The 19711-nt window shown below is 36.3% G+C and overlaps 4 protein-coding genes across 4 annotated transcripts; 2 read left to right on the forward strand and 2 right to left on the reverse strand.

The window, feature by feature from the left end:
- Positions 1-557: 557 nt before the first annotated feature.
- TRIADDRAFT_32553 (uncharacterized protein) lies at positions 558-2258 on the forward strand (the record flags this gene model as incomplete). The annotated part of the gene is made up of 7 exons (XM_002117377.1): positions 558-691; positions 980-1167; positions 1296-1449; positions 1602-1665; positions 1771-1863; positions 1963-2054; positions 2174-2258. The coding sequence occupies 7 exons, from the start codon at positions 558-560 to the stop codon at positions 2256-2258; spliced, it is 810 nt and encodes a 269-aa protein (XP_002117413.1).
- A 1618-nt stretch (positions 2259-3876) lies between these two features.
- On the reverse strand, positions 3877-7239 carry TRIADDRAFT_61456 (uncharacterized protein; the record flags this gene model as incomplete). The annotated part of the gene is made up of 5 exons (XM_002117430.1): positions 3877-4157; positions 4965-5249; positions 5373-5757; positions 6023-6336; positions 6648-7239. The coding sequence occupies 5 exons, from the start codon at positions 7237-7239 to the stop codon at positions 3877-3879; spliced, it is 1857 nt and encodes a 618-aa protein (XP_002117466.1).
- A 3716-nt stretch (positions 7240-10955) lies between these two features.
- On the forward strand, positions 10956-13085 carry TRIADDRAFT_61457 (uncharacterized protein; the record flags this gene model as incomplete). Its single annotated transcript, XM_002117378.1, has 5 exons — positions 10956-11245; positions 11435-11631; positions 12407-12495; positions 12644-12748; positions 12837-13085. 5 exons carry the CDS (start codon positions 10956-10958, stop codon positions 13083-13085), a joined length of 930 nt encoding a protein of 309 aa, XP_002117414.1.
- Positions 13086-14950: 1865 nt separating this feature from the next.
- Positions 14951-17335, reverse strand: TRIADDRAFT_61458 (uncharacterized protein; the record flags this gene model as incomplete). The annotated part of the gene is made up of 2 exons (XM_002117431.1): positions 14951-15231; positions 16996-17335. The coding sequence occupies 2 exons, from the start codon at positions 17333-17335 to the stop codon at positions 14951-14953; spliced, it is 621 nt and encodes a 206-aa protein (XP_002117467.1).
- Positions 17336-19711: the final 2376 nt, after the last annotated feature.

Raw genomic sequence — 19711 nt, forward strand, 5'->3', positions numbered from 1 at the left:
TATCTCACCGGCAGATAATGCCCGCTTGCTCTTCAAGAAGGATCGAGCAATTTAGCGTAAAATAAATTCAACTTTAACAGAAGTTTAATAACCTACAGGTTTGCATTAGGCAGCAAAAATCCATGGCAACTAAGCGGAAATAAAATACGCATGCGTATGCCACCATTGCTCTCCACGTCTCCAACTCTCCATGTCCCCTGTCCAGGTTCTACCTGAAGAAGTCGTCGGTCCTTTTATAACCTATAGTTCCACCATCGAGATGGAAATCAGGAATTAAAAATAAGTCAGGGGCCTAAGCATACAACCTAACTAAGTGATACAAGCCAAGAGAAGAACATTTTATACTTTATGCACCATAGCAAGCTTGAGTTTAGTCCAAGGTAGGTATGCAATGTCTATTCTAATAAGTCTTTGCAAAACAGCATCATGAATTTGTTTGTTTACTTTTTCGATGATAGTTCTTAAGCAACTCGGTTGTTCCAATAGAGTTCGGTAAAGAAATAATATTTTACCGCAGAGGTTGTCAAATTTTGAGGTATCCCTTGAGCAACTATCAGATGGCATCATCAAGCTGGCTACAGCGAGGTAATAATCGTTTGCAAGGCTTGTTGCTAGATATATCTGGTGTTTTATACAATTCTGGCGTTTCTGGTGGTCAAGCAATTGATGGATCTGTAGAGGCTTTAGCAAGGTATGAGTTCTAAAAAAAATTATCTGCTAGTTTCATACCCTTAACATTATGGAAAACTAGTAAGGCGGCTCATACTTAAACTTAATGCATAGCTTCCTTCCATTGTGCAAAGCAAGCACGTATCATATTACAGTGTAATATTTGTCAAGAATTGCATCGGCTGGTGAAGTGTAACGCAATGTAGAATTAAGCATCAATCAAATTCTGTGATATCTTAAACGAGTTGCATTATTCTCTAGAATACTCATGATTATTAATCTATAATTATAATTTATAATCATTTATCAGATTGAAGAAAGCACATTTTCCCCTTAGATTGTGCACAAATGAATCTCAGTGTTCGATCGATACATTAGTTAAGAAATTACAACGTTTAGGATTTAATGTTCAGGAGGAAGATATCTATTCACCTATTAAAGCAGTTAAAAGTTTTTTGATAGAAAACTCACTACGCCCTCATTTGCTTGTACATCCAGGTAAGGCAATAATTGGCACCAATCTAGAATCAAGTATATTGAAATGCCATTAAATAAATTGTACTAATCCATTTTTATTTATCGTTTCCCCGAACGCTAACCCTTGTCTCTCCAATAAATTTAAATAGACGTCTTGGATGAATTTGTTGATATCGACCAATCAAATCCTAACTGTGTAGTTATTGGTGATGCTACAGATGCTTTTTCTTATGCAGCACTAAATGAAGCTTTTACAATACTAATGAACATGAAGCAACCCAAGCTGATTTCTCTAGGAAAAGGGTTTGTGTTAAGGCTCAATTACCAACCAGCAATGCAATTACAGAATAGATGGATTGATATTGTTAACATCAACATGAAGAATATTAATTCAGGTAACTTATGAGATACAGAAACTGTAACTCAGTCTTGTTTGTAATATTGATTTAAAATAGACGATATTACCAGGAAACTGATGGATTGAAGCTTGATGTTGGCCCTTTCTCCAAGGTGTTAGAAGTAAGGTATTTCTACGATATAATTGAATAATTATAGATTTTAGTTATCTTCATTGCTATGAATCAACCTACTTCTGGAACTCAATAAATTACCTTACAACATCAGTATGCATGCCAGATTGAAGCAGAAGTAGTCGGCAAACCATCGAAAACATTTTTTATGGCGGCACTTGCCGGTTTCAATATTAATCCAGAACATGTAAGTATTTAATACTCTATCATTAAACCCAGGTAATATTTGTATAACTTCACGTTCAATGTGTTACGACTATATTTTCTTATCATTGTTAATACACAGTTTCTGATGATTGGTGATGATGTTGTAAGCGATGTTGGTGGCGCACAAGCTTGCGGCTTACGTGGAGTTTTGGTTAGAACAGGAAAATATAGGTGAGTATTCCCAATGTTGTTAAAATCATCCTATCCTTTTCTTACGAATAACTCTTGATAAGGCTCATAAAAACTATTGCTAGCCAACTTAAATGAAGATACATATTTTGTTTAATTAGACCATCCGACGAGAATCATCCACAAGTTCAACCAGATGCTGTTGTAAATAATCTAGCGCAAGCAGTCGACTCCATCTTGCAATAATTATAAAATGCAGGATCGTCAAATCAATTTAAAATAGTTAGTGTTACAATTCACTAGAATTAGAACGATTACAAGGGTTACTGCAAGATTTTATGGGATGATTTATCGTAAGCTTTTGTAATCTGGCTAACTGCTAACCAATACCTACATCCATTCTTATTTATATTATCAATTTCTCATTCGTGCATAGTAAGTGTACTGCAGGCATTATAGAACGATATTTACTGTAATACGTACTTGTTTGTAATTTAGTACATCATTTACGTTCGTGGGTAGCTGCACGGCAACCACAAATTGGCTTAGATTAAAATTGTAGACTGAAAGGTCCATGGTATTATTAAACAAATCAAGTTTATGTAATAAAAGGCAATTTTTGCGAGAAATACTGGTTCTTATTTTAACATTTTTAAGCATTTCAACGCAAAAACTTATAGTATGTATCTTAGGAGCGATAATTTATAGAAAACTGTGCAGCAATCAATTTGTCTTAGGTACTCCAATGAAAAGAATCGTCAACTCATTCTTTGCTGTCTTACCAGCCTTCATTCTGCTTGTTTGTATCAAACTGCGTGAGCATATATCATTTCACTATCATTCACCATATCGATATTGCCTTAAAGATGCTTTGTAATCACAGTACATGTATGTTTCAATTATTTAATTAAAAATCCTAGTTATACAAATACAAGTAATATTTTATGCTCAATGCCAATATATATATATATATATATATATACATATACAGATCTTTGATCTATACTATATGCTGACTTGATCAAGACATACAATAACTTCAATCTATAGAGAAGAATTTCATTTGATAAGGTCACCGATTTGGTTGTAACATTACAGCGAGTATAAAGAATTAATTCGCAGAGTAGTTACTCTTGGACAAAGATAGAATTACATTTTTTATTAAATAGAAAGTCATTCAACAACAGTTATGCTTGCTTAAAAAACTGTCAAAGTGGATATCTTTACACTTAATAGAAACTTGTTACTCAAATACGTTACATATCGACCCCAACAAAATGATGATAGCCTATAATTTTTATATAAAGAATGCAGAAATAGCAAATGTGCTATGGCGCTGTTAAAACAGATCGAAAGGATTAAAAATAAGGATGATGTAAGTAGAAATATTTAATCATATTCGATCGTGAAGCAAACTATTGTCAAGTTATGAGTGGCAACAGTAATATAAATAGTTTGAAATGTTCATTACAATCAGATATAGAGTTTTTATCAAATAATAAATTGTTGCAAATAAATATTATTAATATGGCGTGACAAAAGTACTACAGCGTATCACAGTGCAGCCACATCATCGCGTAAGTAGGTTAGCTCGAGAATAAAAATCTTTCAGTTAGTCAATCATTGGTAATAACATTATTAAATATCATATATCGTATTTAGCTCAAGATGATTGTAGTAGCCTACAGAGCCATTAGGACTGCTCACCACCCAGCACGATAAAATTGTAATCTGTTGCATATATCTCATGTTCGAATTTAACAAATATCTTTAATTACTAACTATTTTACTGAATGCCTCAAATAAGTCAATCATATAATAGTAAGATATTAAAAAATGGGTAAATTGAAAATATTTTACGCTGCTATAGATAAATTTTTCGTAAATCGGCTGGTGAAGTTATTACATTGCACTGCGGACAAAGTTTTTTAGCACCTAGTGTTCGCATCCAACATTCTTCGCAATGAACGTGCCAACAATTAATCGAAGTTAATGGGATATAGTAAGGCTCCATGCATATTAAGCATCTATAAGACGGATTAAACGACGATGAACTATCCGATGTTCTCTTATCGGAATTACGATCCTTGATTCCTTTTTCAGTATCACCTCCAACACCATCTACCACTTGACTTTTAATATCTACTATGAAAGGATTATATTTCACGTTAATGATCCATTAATTTACTATGTTCCGAATATTTAAATGCACAATTATCGCAAAAGGGATACAGCACAAACGTACGAAGGAGTATATCAACTCCAGAATTGCTCATACGGTCAATCATTCAAATATAATTACAGCAATAATGGCGGAATTTAGACAATAATTGGATAAGAAATCTTTATTTATCCTTTTTCTTTCAAGTCAACATGCTTAAACGTACTGAAGATCCGACTAGAGCGTGCTTTTCCTTTCTCTTCTGCCATGAGCTTTCTTGACTACGTCGTATTTCTCTAAATTCAAATGTGATTTATACGCACGATAGGGCTTATAACATTTTGTGCTAATATTAAACAGCAGTGTACTAACGCTATTCTATTCTAGGTGAAAATAATATCGCTATCGCAGCGACTATAAAAACTGTCGATTACTTGAAATAAAGATGGAAGAGCATAACAGGCATCAGTTGGTGCAGAAAGGAAGTGCATTTAGCCAAGCAAGAAGCATTAATACTACAATCGTGAGAAGCGAAAAAGGTACTAGGGGTGCTAATGCAGTATAGCTGTGAAAGCGCGCAAAAAGCAGAACTTCATGGCTTTACGGTATGCAACAACTGATTTAACTTGTACAAGGTTTAAGCATTAGCAATCATTTTTAATAGATACTAAATTTTTGGTATCCTAACTAGTCAAGAATCTGATTTACAGTGATTTCATCTTGTACATTTTCACTTTTAAAGTAAGGTATATTGTACAATTAATTACTCAGCAATATCATACAGTACTTACTATCATTCGATTTACAGTTAGTCCATTTACTACTTTCCACAGCTTTGGATGATTTATCAATTCCTAGCATAGCTTGCCGCAAAGCCTTTCTAGATCGCTCTTCTTTAGCTTCATCAGCACTACATGGTATTAAATCAGCTTCTGTGTACTGCGACTTACCAAAAGCTTCGCTAACATCAATATCAATAACAACATTTTCGTCTTCATCAGTTTTTTTAATTTTTTCAAAACCAGATGCAGTCAAGTCTTCCTCAACCAACGCGGTGGCTCGTACCCTTGATTCGCCTAGGGTAAAGATCCGAATACGAATCAGGTTTGCTATTATACCTATCTCTGTATGATTTGACAACATCATCTCTTCGCGATAGAAATTCTATGTTATGCGGTAAAAACAATTGAAATACTTACCACACCAATCGTATTCAATAAATTTATCACTTTGATGACCACTACTTCCTTCGTTGCTAATACCCTTATTACCTAAACAATTATTTACATGATCGTTCATTTCCGTATCACTGCCAGTAATTGATTGATTACAAATTGGACACAAGGTAGATGTAGATGTTGTAGAGCTTGAGGCTGTCAAATATGTATTACCACTATATCTTCCTTGATTTAATAATCTTCTATTCATTGCATTGCTTGTTAAAGACGTTCCATCCGATGAACTTTCACCCTTACTCCTGATTAATCTGTTATTTCGTACAGATTCAAAAACTTCATACAACGATCCATGAGAAATGCTTGGTGACAAACTTTCCGTATTTTCTTTCTGCTTCTTGCTCGATGCCTATATACGCGTACGATTAAGATATGCAGTATAGTCGTCATTGATAATTTTGATTAATTAGACATTAAATAGAAATTTCAAAGTGTCAACTATAACGTAATTACGTCAATGCAACGAAGTGTACTGTACAAATACTCGTACAGTAGCATCAACATAGTGATAACACCAATATACGAAGCTGTTTCTGACTAGCTGTTTAAAATGTACATTATGGTATAATATTCAAAGTTGGACTTATTTATATACAGAAAAGCCATTAGTAAACCTGTTGCGTGGATTTTCTTCCATGGCTTGATTCACGCAAATTCCTACGCGAATTACTTTTACTCAGAGAAGAAAACATGGCAGTCATTTTCTTCAACTCCATATCCAAATGGCTTTGTAAATCACTTGTCCTTATAGTCATACCACATATTGGACAATTACCACCATAAGTGGATTTCCTTTTACGACGAGATCTCCCATCACGATTATTTTCCACTTCCAAGCTATCCTTGGATGTGCCGGCATTGTCTACACCATTTGTCTCTGCTGATAAATCTTCTTCCTTTTTGGCATTATTATTATTTTTATCACCCTCTAGTAAAAGTAAATTCATAAAAGTGTTAATAGTAAAGTAACATATGTCAGTACTAATTACCAACATATGAGAAATTTCTACAATAGTAGTGTACTCGTCTAATACAACACTATCAAAATCATGGTATCCAATTCGAACAAAACTGTCGTTGAACGATTGAAAATAAATAAAAGTACTTTCATGTGATGATCAAGAAATAATAACTAAAGCATGGCTAATGATAAAGTTGTTAATATAGCCTGATTGGGATAGTAAACTATTACAGAATGACGACGATATACTATTGATCAAATTAAAGGATATTCATTACCAGATGGTATGGCTTGACTAACGCGATCATCAGTTTTGTTCTTCTCTTCAGTATTAGCTTTTCTATCATCGCTTGTAGTTGCATCTTTTGTAGTAGTGAAAGGCTTAAATGCTCCGCTAGAGCCATCAAACTGAACTCCAATTTGTCCGGCATTTGTAGATCTAGCAGTTGCTGTTGTTTCGTTTTGATGTAAGTTATTACTGGCAATAAGATGAGTTTGTCCAACAGCTGACGCTGGCTGTAATTGCGTATGATGAATAGGGAGTACAGGCATAGCATGTAGTGCTAATTCACCGTACTGATCATATAGCTGAGCCTGTAATGGCGCATAATGAGGGGTTAAAGAACTGATGTTACTTGGTGGATAACCATAAACTGTTGGGATACCATCACGATTATGCGAAGTCGAATAAACATTGGGCAATTCGTGTGGTAAAGCCATTGAATTGCTTGTTCTTGTTGCATCCGCTGTTGACGCTAACGCCATCAGAGCGGGTGGAGTACCAATATTTTTATTGTTATTACCATATTCAGCGGCGGTTGACGATTGCAATTTTTGTGGTTGCTGTTGATTCGATTGATGGCCATCCATTATTGATTGATTTCTTTTTGCTATTCTAACGGAATTGCAAAGCAATCTTCGTGTTATTATATGCGTGATAACCAATAGCAATTGTACTATTTTCTAGTTGCAAATACGATATCAGATGTATGATTTTGATGTACTATTCAATGACTCAACGATTAAGGTAATCAAGAATAGATCTATACGAGTAGTCTGATTCTACTTGGAAGCGTAGTTAATGAACTACAGTCAACAAAAGCAGAGCAAGTAACTGATACGTGTTGCAATTGCAAAAGTTCATCACGTTCATAATTTGATGAGTATACAAATTTTAACGAGATAGAAGTAGCGACCTGTTAAAAGGATTGCATGACATAACCTGCGACAACAAGTAAGGTTTATCGTTTGTTGATGCAAGCTATTACTATACTCGTACCATTGTATCACGTTCATGCCGTCAAGCAATCTTATGAATAAGTATTTTTGAATTATCTCACTTGCATTTCGGATTAATACTAGTATTATCCTTATCCGTAAGAATCTTTTTTCTTAAATCATCCATGGTAAGTCTATATAATAACAAGGTAGCGTCTTTCAATCTGTTATGAAGACCTTAATTCTACCACTATCTGAGATTGCATCAAACCCTATGTTGTCGTCTACAGTACTCGCATCCAAGTTGATTGGCTCTACTACCATTGAATGGTATAACGTGCATGATTTATTGCTCCATTGACACTTTGAAAGATTGCGATTGTCAGGTAGAACTGTGTAAGCCATATAGACATGGTGGCAAAAAAACATGCTACTATCCTGTAACAATTCCTTCTAGCGACGTTGAATGTACTGTCTTAAAATAGACTAAACTACTCATCGATGGCATGATCGTCCTATAAAATCGATGCATCATTTTATCCATCCAGTCATCGTCTTTACTACTACTATCATCCCTCTAAAGCCCTACCTCATTGCTCAAGCCAAGAGGACACAAGTTCAACAACAACAACAATAACACCAGATGAACATTTTGCCAACTACCGATGAGCTCGCTAACGTACAGTAAAGGAACAGCTGAAACTACCGTCATTCCTACATTAGCATGGTATCAAATACTTACCAAGACAACGACTACAGGCAATCAGTTTGCACAATGGATCTAAATCTTCATCATCGGTGATATGATGCTGGAAATGCCAAGACGATAGAGGTTCGCCATTCACAAGCACAGCAACCTCCAGCTAGTCCAACTTTGATGGCAAACAATCCAACTGACCGTCAATAAGCTGAAGACGATGATGCCAATGGATTCTGCGCAATACTGCAAGACTAATCCGCTAGCTGTTTCATCACTCTTTTCTCCAAATTTGACTAGGCTACAGTAGGGGAAAACAGTCCTGATTGCGTACGATATCTGCAAAATGACCTCGACCGTGGTTGTCCGTCGGACTTCTGTGCACTTTACCGCAGTCTATAGTCTACAACACAGTACAGTGTACAGTACAGTACTGTGTCGTGAGATTGTACACAGTACGTACTGTACACTGTGAAGCGGACATTGGACGGACAGTCTGTTGTTAGCACAAGGACCACGACAGGTTCTACTTTGCTCTCTTTCTTGATTTTAGTAGACACTCGATTAGGAAGGTTGATAGGTAGTAGTCAGTAAGAAGTAATGTAGCTGTGAATTTTCTTTTAATGGATTACTATGCGTAGAATATGTGCCTGTTTATTTGAACTGGAAATGGACGAGTACGATTGTAAGCAGTCTACGCGTCAACTGTTCTGTATTGCTGGAGTGCCACGCTAGGACGACATTAGCAGCTCCAACCTGGAATCTGGAACTTTCCATAACTCAAACTAAGATGAAAGCAATCGCCAGTTTGCAAAGTTGATACAAAATTGGAAAGTTTTTGCAATCTTTCTACACAAAATTTAGAAAAGATTAGCTAAAACTTACTGTCAGATTCTCGAGTTCCTGCAACGCAATAGTCATGAATAACTTGATAAGTGTACCGTACTATTACTACAGTATATTGCTATCAGCAGATTCGTAAGAAATAATATCTCAGCACTCAAAATATCAGAATTAGTGGATAGTATATTATGCACATTTACAGTGATTACTAACTCGGACAGTTACATTAGTATCATAACAAGATGCCTATCGTCCAGAAGTCCCCAAAAATTGGATTCAGGGGTCTGCAAAGCGTGTTATTTCTGCTCTCATTCCATACTGCCAATCATTCTAACAGCCTAATAGAGTATCAATATGACAAATAGCTTAGTAGAACTACAATCCTAGTGCTATTTACTTGCAAAGCAAATATCGTAACCTACTTTTATGCATGCCTTCAGTCAATACTAGGTTACTGGTCTCGAAGTGAACCATCAACAGGGGTACTATGTGTATCCCTACGAACAGTCTAGCACAATATTAACACCTGAAATATCAATATCCTAGTAGGATTACTATCTATCAAAGCATGGATTGTCTGATACATGCAGTGGCAGTACTAGAGACTGTTCCAAATCCTTGACTACTCGTATGCAATACATAAGTATACTACGAGCAGTCTAGCATAATATCAACAGCTGAAATTTCAATATCCCAGTAGGATTACCATTCATCAAAGCATGGATTGTCTGATACATGCAGTGACAGTACTAGAGACTGTTCCAAATCCCTGACTACTCGTATGCAATATATAACAGCAGTCTAGCACAATATCAACAGCTGAAATATTAATATCCCAGTAGGATTACCATTCATCAAAGCATGGATTGTCCGATACATGCAGTGGCAGTACTAGAGACTGTTCCAAATCCCTGACTACTCGTATGCAATATGTAACAGCAGTCTAGCATAATATCAACAGCTGAAATATCAATATCCCAGTAGGATTACTATCTATCAAAGCATGGATTGTCTGATACATGCAGTGACAGTACTAGAGACTGTTCCAAATCCTTGACTACTCGTATGCAATATATAAGAGCAGTCTAGCACAATATCAACAGCTGAAATATCAATATCCCAGTAGGATTACCATTCATCACAGCATGGATAGTCCGATACATGCAGTGGCAGTACTAGAGACTGTTCCAAATCCCTGACTACTCGTATGCAATATATAAGAGCAGTCTAGCACAATATCAACTGCTGAAATATCAATATCCCAGCAATATATAAGAGCAGTCTAGCACAATATCAGCTGCTGAAATATCAATATCCCAGTAGGATTACCATTCATCAAAGCATGGATTGCCCGATACATGCAGTGGCAGTACTAGAGACTGTTCCAAATCCCTGACTACTTTGTATGCAACATAAGCATACTATATCGAGTAGGCCATGACATGATATTGGTCCATCTTTGAATGCATCCAGCCGATTCGAGGGAGGCTGGTCGTCCATGAAGCCAAGCATGCTAAAGCCAATCGTATAAGACACTACTGTACAATACAGTCATGCAGCACCCATACTGTACGTATTAACATAACCTGCAACAATGGTCCAGTCCTGTACTTCTGAGTACCAGTTGAGTTCGACGTGGGACCAGCCATTCATTCACCTGCTAGCAACCATGGTGACGAAGACTTGCACAGAGGCCAATTTTCAGTTTTGGCAAACCCAGATGTATCCTGTCCAATGGACTCTGGCTAACAAATGAAAATGTAGATTATGACGAGCATTATACTGATCGTATTTGATTTTTTACTACCTTAACTTTATACCGCTCAAGATGTGCATTGGTATAGCCGTCATCGACTGCTTGATTGGAAGAAAACAACGGATTCGTATGAGAAAGAAGAGCAAATTGATCCTTGCCTTGATTGCTTTCAATATCATCGTTGCTTTAGCCATTTATCATCATTTCAATAGTACCAAAACAAAGCATAAATTGGCTGTAGTCATTCCATTTCGTGATCGTTTCGATGAATTAATGGTCATGGTGCCTCATTTATCTCGTTATTTGCAGTCAAGTCGTATTAATTTTGAAATTATTGTTGTCAACCAAGTGGACCAATGGAGGTAAGAAATGTAGGATGGAAGGAAATGGTCCGACCGCACTAGTCATTCATTTAAATCAATGCCCATTCTTTATACAGTACCAATGTATCCTTTTATCATCATAGCATACCTAGTTTGTTCAGTACTAGCTGGATTGACAACCATCGCTGTTTTCAACGGCCATTCACTGCTGCTGTTTTTTTCTCACAGATTCAATCGTGCTGCACTACTCAATGTGGGCTTCCATTTGACCAACATCAAATCCGACTTTGATTATATTATCCTTCATGATGTCGATTTATTACCTATGTCCTACCAGTTAAATTATGCCTATCCTGAAGATGGCCCATATCATATCTCGTCACCTGATTTGCATCCCATATATAAATTTTCGTCTTACCTTGGAGGTATACTTGCATTAACTAAAGAGCATTATCTACAGGCGAGTTCAATTTGAAATTCGACTCATTTCTCATTCATTTTCATGTTTTTATATCAACATTACCCTAATGATTGAATCCCTTGCACTAATCACTCTGTACACTGTATTGATATGGATCCTTTGCTTTTCATTTTAACCGCTTAGGTCAATGGTATGTCGAATAACTTTTGGGGATGGGGTAGAGAAGACGATGAATTTCGATTACGACTGATTGAAGCAGGATTAACGGTACTGTAAAGAGTAATCTACCTTTCATTCTGATGTTATGAATACACACTAAACTAGTTGTTCCACATTTCTTTTGCTATGGTAAACGTACCTTGTTAATGTCGCTAACTGCAACGTATTGGCATACAACGACTCGCAGAATCAGACAGCGTAATAGACTTTTAACGTTAATAGTTGGACCAATACGCGTATTAATTATTCGTGTTTCTACAATAGTTCTTGTCCAGTCATTACCTTCCGATCATATTTTTGCAATTGCCAAAGCAAATCTTGGTGAATAAAATAGTCAATCTTGCCATGTTTAAATTGCTTGTTTAATCATGATGACACTGCGAATTGTCTCAATTAAAATAATGATAATGTCATATTCTTCAATCAGATTCTATAAACATCGAGTCAAGCATGACATATAAAGATAGATCTTACGTTTTATTAGTACCCGAGTGCTTGTAACATTCGCTATTACATAAGAATAGGCCTTTGGCTATATTCTAATCTTATCCATCCTGCAGAATTAAATTTACCTGGAATAGATTGCTCAATCTTTGATAGTCACTTACTGTACTTTAACAATAATATCCCACAATTTTATACAGCTCATGTAAGTTATTACAAAGTACAACAAGATTTCACTACCATTAATCGACTCTTTACCACGTTGGGAAAGGCCTTCAAGCTTGTCATTCGTACCTTATTGAAACAGCCTTTAACTTACTATTAACAAACTCTTCTTAACACTTATCATATAGATCCACAGAGCGTATAATATCAAGAATAAAAATAGCGCATTTCGCCATATCCATGACAATAACAGGCGGCCTCGCGATATGAAAGAATTTTACAATCAACGACAAGTACTAAATATTCTATGATGCAGTCTATTTCCGATGTTAATGATGATCCCCTCTCTTAAACTGACTCTATTTCGTATCTCCTAAATAGGCCAAATATCAACGCGATCGTGTTACCGGTTTAAGTACACTTCGATATCGGTTAGTATCACAGCACCAATTAACAGTTGACAGCGCTAAGTGTAGAGTTTATAATGTACAACTGGAATGCAATTTAGCAGTCACACCATGGTGTCAAAATAAGAAAAAGAAAAATCGAAATCGCAAGGTGGCTAATAGTACCAAGGCTAAATCTCCCAAGAAGTCGTTGCTGTTTGCAAAGACAAACCTATCTGTTTAATGTATCAGTTTTACTGTGAAGATAGATGCACAAATAAATTATCAACCCTTCTTGCTCTATAGCCACTTTTCAAGTGAAAATTTAATTACATTTTTTAATTTAAGTAAAATTGTATTTTAATACATTGATGATAATGTCGTAATCTTGTCGAGTATTGATGAGAATTGAACTTTACGACGAATCATAGTTTTATTGAATTGTTGCGTTTATAGATTATTTATCGATTAAGGCATTGGCCTACTCAAACCTTGAATATTTCCATCATTTGCCAATGAACACATCAGTGAGCATTGTTTAATTATATTTGACAATGGATGGAGATTCCCTTTCTTACTGAATAGTAAGGATCATAAATTAAGCACGTGGATAAAGTCTTAATTCGTGCATTGATAGATGGATATTTATGAATGAAGAAACTGATTACTCGACTAAACTTAACACATCAATTAAAATTACCCAATTTTTATGGAAGCTTCTACTCGAATTGTACGCAACAAAAAAATTTTAAAATAAAATTATTCAATAGCTAGCCTGCAATTCTTTCAATAATGCATTTCCAACAAAAAAATCTGATTATGGTTATAAAATTGACCCTGTCTGTTAATATAGACTTTTAGTGCTTGCAATGAATTAAATAGCGCCATGTAAAAACCATCTTGGAATATCATTTGTTAGCGGCTGAAGAAGAACTGCCCAATACCTGCAATACCTACTATGAAAACAATCATAGAGTATTTTTAAGAATAGAATTATGTGACAATAGTTTATTAAATAAATTAACTGAACATGACGCACATGAGACAATCTGATTTGTACGGACTGTATTGCATTCTACTTTTAGCTGCTATAAGCGAACAGTGCAGTAATTATATCAATTATTTTGATCTGGCGCATTAATAATGCCGTTGCATGTACGAACACACATAAAATATATTTTTATCTTGTATTTTACAAATATAATTATAATTAATTGGTCGCCTGGTTGCTATGCGAGCTACAGCGGCAACATAACATGGTTAGAATAGTATTGATCATCATAGATGTTATCAAATCAATCATACATATAAAGTTTATTTTCTGCACCCTAAAGGTAGTTGATAATCTTTGTAATGGAAATCATAAAATGAATTATACAGTCTTATACAGTAGTACCGCCATTATAAGCAGGCTAGGCAAAGATTAAATTGTAGGAATTGCGAAAGATAACTAACTACCTTCATTATGAATGGCCCTTGTTGTAGCCATAGTCTACATAAGATTACTGATGGTCTGTAAACCACATACCATAGTTGATTGCTACTATAATATCTCAAAGTCTAGACGAAATACCTAAAATTTGCTCCAAAATGCAGTATTGTATGTATCAATAACAAGGTAAAAAGTAGAAAAATGAAGCCACTAATTAATGATATCAAATCACACAGATCATAGTGCATCAGAGCTTGTTGGATATTCAAGTAGAATCCTGACTCATACAAGTAGTTGGCGAACTTAAAGCACTTTCGACTTGCACCATCAGTATCTTTGATTGTGAAACATTGTTCTTCCATAAAGTAATAAGACAAATACTGTTTCTATTTCCTAATTGGAGTATGTATCATACAATAAGCACATGTATATTTCTATAACCCGCGTAGTATGCACCGTTGACATTAAGATAAAATCACTCATTAGTAAATTTTACAAGACGTTCCAAATGCAATTATCTTGCCAGGAATTCAGTACCTACAGGCAATTCGTATACAGTAGTATTTCAACCATTTATAACGGTATTCAACCAAGATCTGCGTCTACTTTTTTTACAGAGATGATATTCAAATGATATCCAGATTAGTTGTAGCTGCAGGCATGTATTGCAATGATATCTACCTCTTGGATATGGATACCAATTTAGCTGCTTCATCTAATCCAGCATCGTACAAAGCCTGAACAAAAACTCCTTTGGTTGCTTCAGTTTGTTTTTCGTTGCACCAAATTTTGAATAACTCTTTTAGTTTACCTTCTATCGTTAGATCACTCTTGGACACGATTGTTTTGACCTTAAACTGCTTCAGATGGAGGCCTTCGTAAAACTTTTTTAAATTGACTACTTTGACGTCATTCGGGATGTTAGTTTGAAAGATTAAATCCAAGTAAGGTTTGGCGCCTTGGACAAAAAAGAAAGACAATCAGTTGCAAGAGGAAAAAGTCAAATAGTATTTAAGCTTCAGTAATAGTCAGCCTTTACATAATGTAAGGGCAAATTTAGAATAAATTTAGTAATGAAATAGAATAGCAACGATAGAAGGGCGTTATATTCAAAAAGTGGTGTAAACCGTTCGATTCCATAGAGAAACTATGTACTGCATGTATGGAATGTATATAACATATTATATAATTAACCAGGCGCCACAATAAAGAACCGGACTAATTCTAAATTATTGCTTAGTATTATAACAAGGCTAATCTAAACTTGCTACCACCCAATTTGGTGTCTTGTGGTAGAAATGATAGCTAGAGTGTAATCGAAATCCAGAAAAGTAAAAGAGGTTTTCAATTGCTATGATTTAGAGACAGTCTTGTCAGCAAACTTTTTATGGTTGACGAACAAAGCAAGAAAGTTATCTATGGCGGATCAGGAGGTATGATCTTCTAAGTTGGAGGTACATGAACAGAAGATATCTGTTTACTATTTGTTATGCCGTTGCTGCGAATCTTGAAACATTAGTAGCAGGATGAAAACATGGCTACGTCATCGTAAATAACTACTTACGAGTATGATCAATGCGTGTAAAGGGTAAGATGCAAATACGATGATGGTTTTATTTTAAACAACTAAGCTAGTTTGCATTTGGACACTCTTCTTTCCGGAGGGTACAATTCTGTAAGTGGTTTGTAAATAATCTAATTTTACCCTCAAATACGGGTTGATGAAGATTTGTAACTCCTATAACATAACTAGTAGAATGAAAGCTGCTGGCCAAGATGTTTAATCAATGCTAAGCAATGTCCGCAAATAATGTGATGCAACCGTGATGACGATATTGGGATTGTAGTAAAGAAAAAAATGGACGCCTATTTGCACTTCGATAAGACATCCTTTCCTAGGAATAAAGTACTGTTGATGATGCATTGATGGCTTGTATGTACAGTACACTCGTATATCGATGAAATTGATGCTGCCTAAAGTGAAGTAGAACTAACACCTAGAAATAAAGCATCATCTACTGTATGATGCATTCTTGGCCTGTATTTCTATGTCGATGAATTTGATACTGTCTAAAGTGAAACCAACACCCAGGAATAAAGTACTGTCAGTGATGCAATTTTGGCGTGTATGGATGTGGATCGATGGCATTTATACTATCCTAACAAGTGAAACTAATAAAACGAAGGAATAGCATGTCATCATGACGGATTACTCATGAGCAATGGCTAGAAAGGTGTGATAGTGCGTCGACGATAATGATGGGATGTTATAACAGTTTAACCAATGTACACTTGAGTAGAATATGCCTTCCTCAGTATAAGTTCTGTCAATGTTTCTATTTTGCCTAGATGTAACTGTCGATGAAAACCGATACTGCTTAAACTATTGCTAGTAGAAAGTCAACTTTTTGTCATGGTTAATTCACTGATGAGCAATGGCTAGCTACCCAAGTGTGATACCAGCAGGATTGTTGAATATTCTTGTAGACCATTTACACTTGGACAAGACATCTTCTCTCCCTGAGATAAAATAAGTACTGTTGTTGGTCCAATTTCGACTAGTAATAGCTGTCGATGAAAACGGATACCGCCTCAAGCATTACTCGTAGGATAGAAACTACTGGCTATGACGAAGTAACTGAGGGGCAATGGTCACCAAGTTAGGTTACAAATGGGATAATATGAATGTAAAATCATTACCACCAATTCGGTCATGACCTACTTTGCTCTGGATCAAGAATGGGACACTTTCCATCGACTTCATCTTTCGAATAGTCCTGTATAGCTTGGAGTAATTGATAACCTATTTCTGCTTGAACAGAACTGAGTTGGCTATAAAGGTGGCAAATTTTTTGAAATGTACCTACAGGTTTCTCCTGCAATAATTGAAGTAAAGTTCTATTTCTAATAATATGATCCTGCAGCGATTGCAACTTTGACTGATCATAGACATCAAGAATATGATTAGAAACAAGCAATGGAAAGAGTTTATCATAGGGGAAATCTGTCTCCAATACAGTCCAATTGTTTGATAAGACAAATTCTTCAGCTTGGGTTAACATAGTGAGGCTTAGAGAGTCGTAGAATAAACTAACTTAGCTGGATCTCATTGAAGATCAAAATGTTGATAGAAAGCGCGAGTAGATATGGCGACCGAGTGCATTGATTGCTGGCTCTTATATTAACATCGATGCCGTTCTAATGTCATCAGTAATCCACAGTAGTTGGTTTGCAGTCTATTAGCCGAGTACAACTAATGTCACTAACAAGAATCCCAACTTGGAAACTATTGATTTGACTGGCATCTACAGTCTGTTTTGAGAAGTACTTCTTAAAGTAGGGCATTTAGGAAGAGAATTTATTTTGGATTTATTTTTTCCTCTCTCTCTTTCTCACCGGTCCTTGCTAATGTCGTTGTAGAATCATCACTACTTAATGTTAGCCAAGATTTAGTCGCCATGAATGCTGGCTCCGAGTGCATCGATTCAGCTACTGATGACTAAAATTTCATGCAAATTTACTGCAGTCAGATAATCCCTATTTCATACATGGCGTCCATGACTATCGTCTTCGTCTTGTCCAACTTGTCGAATCAGATCATTCAATCCAGCTCGACCTGGACAATTTTTGCGAAATGCAATATCTACAACATCGTTTTTCTCACTTTATGATATCATCTATGCTGGTAAACCGATACTGTTGTTTTTTTGGGGGGGGGGGGGGGGGGGGGGAGTCATGGCAATGCAGAGTGTACGATTTTCTGCTCAAGGTTTCTCTTCATGCAAGCTAACAGTACAGTAGACGTGTATTGTGGAGGATTGTCAAATCTCAACATGACAACCGCTCACTTGGACAATATTCAACTACTGTTGCTGAAATAGACCTCAAATTCATAGTAGGAGAGTCAGAATTCACCCGTTCTCCCTCAAAATTTCCCTGATGCAGCCAAATACTATGGACGAGATTGTCTACTCCTAGCATCTCAACAGTTCTCTTGCATAACATCCGATTGCTGTTGCTGAAGTCTCAAACTCAAGGCAATCATAGTCGTAGTACGTCAAGTAATCCATTTCCTTCTCCATAGTTTCTTAGTTGTTCTCTTTTTATGATATCGTATATACTCGTAATCCGATGCTGTTGTTTTATTTCTTAGCGTTCATGACAATGTAAAGTCGAGGACTTTCAGCTCAAGCTTTCTCCTCTTGCAATCCAATCGTGTAATATGAAGATTGTTCATGCAAGTATGATAACAACTCGCTTGGACACTCTGCAACTGCTGTTGCTAAAATGAACCTCAAGTTCAAGTTAGGAGAGTCTATCCTTTCTCCCTCGAGATTTCTCTACAGCGATCAAACACTATGGACGAGACTGTTTACTTTCAGTATCACAACAGTTCCCTTGTAGAAGATTCAACTGTTGTTGCTCAAGTCCCGTACGGACGAGATGGTTTAAAGGAAGCATTTCCTGCGTAGCTATGGAGCTACTGCATTTGCGCTACTGTCCATTTTACAGTGTACATGGACGAGATGGTTTAAGCATTTCTTCCATAGCTATCGAGCTACTGAAGGTTTACTACTGTCTAGAATATAGACGAGATGGTCTAGTTTAAGCGTTTCTTCCACAGCTATCGAGCTTCTGTATGGCCACTACTGTCTAGAATAGACTAGAATAGACTGTATGGCCACTACTGTCTAGCCATATTCTAGACCCTGTCTAGAATATGGACGAGTTGGTCTAGTTTTAGCATTTCTTCCATAACTATCGAGCTTCTGCATAGCCACTACTGTCTAGAATATGGACGAGATGGTCTAGTTATAGCATTTCTTCTATAACCATGGAGCTCCAGAATGTATACCACTGTCTAGTATAGGACGAGATGGTCTAGTTTTAGCATTTCTTTCATAACTATCGAGCTTCTGCATGGCCTCTATTGTCTAGAATATGGACGAGTTGGTCTAGTTTTGGCATTTCTTGCGTAGCAATCGAGCTTCTGCATGGCCTCTACTGTCTAGAATATGGACGTGATGGTCCAGTTTTAGCGTTTCTTTATGGCCATGGAGCTACTGGATGTATACCATTGTCTAGAATAGGACGAGATGATCTAGTTTTAGCATTTCTTCCATAGCTATGGAGCTTCTGCATGGCCACTACTGTCTAGAGTATGGACGAGTTGGTCTAGTTTTGGCATTTCTTGCGTAGCAATCGAGCTTCTGCATGGCCTCTATTGTCTAGAATATGGACGAGTTGGTCTAGTTTTGGCATTTCTTGCGTAGCAATCGAGCTTCTACATGGCCTCTACTGTCTAGAATATGGACGAGATGGTCCAGTTTTAGCGTTTCTTTATGGCCATGGAGCTACTGGATGTATACCATTGTCTAGTATAGGACGAGATGATCTAGTTTTAGCATTTCTTCCATAGCTATGGAGCTTCTGCATGG

This window comes from Trichoplax adhaerens, genomic scaffold, assembly GCF_000150275.1.
Source record: "Trichoplax adhaerens TRIADscaffold_24 genomic scaffold, whole genome shotgun sequence".
Lineage (NCBI taxonomy): Eukaryota > Metazoa > Placozoa > Uniplacotomia > Trichoplacea > Trichoplacidae > Trichoplax > Trichoplax adhaerens.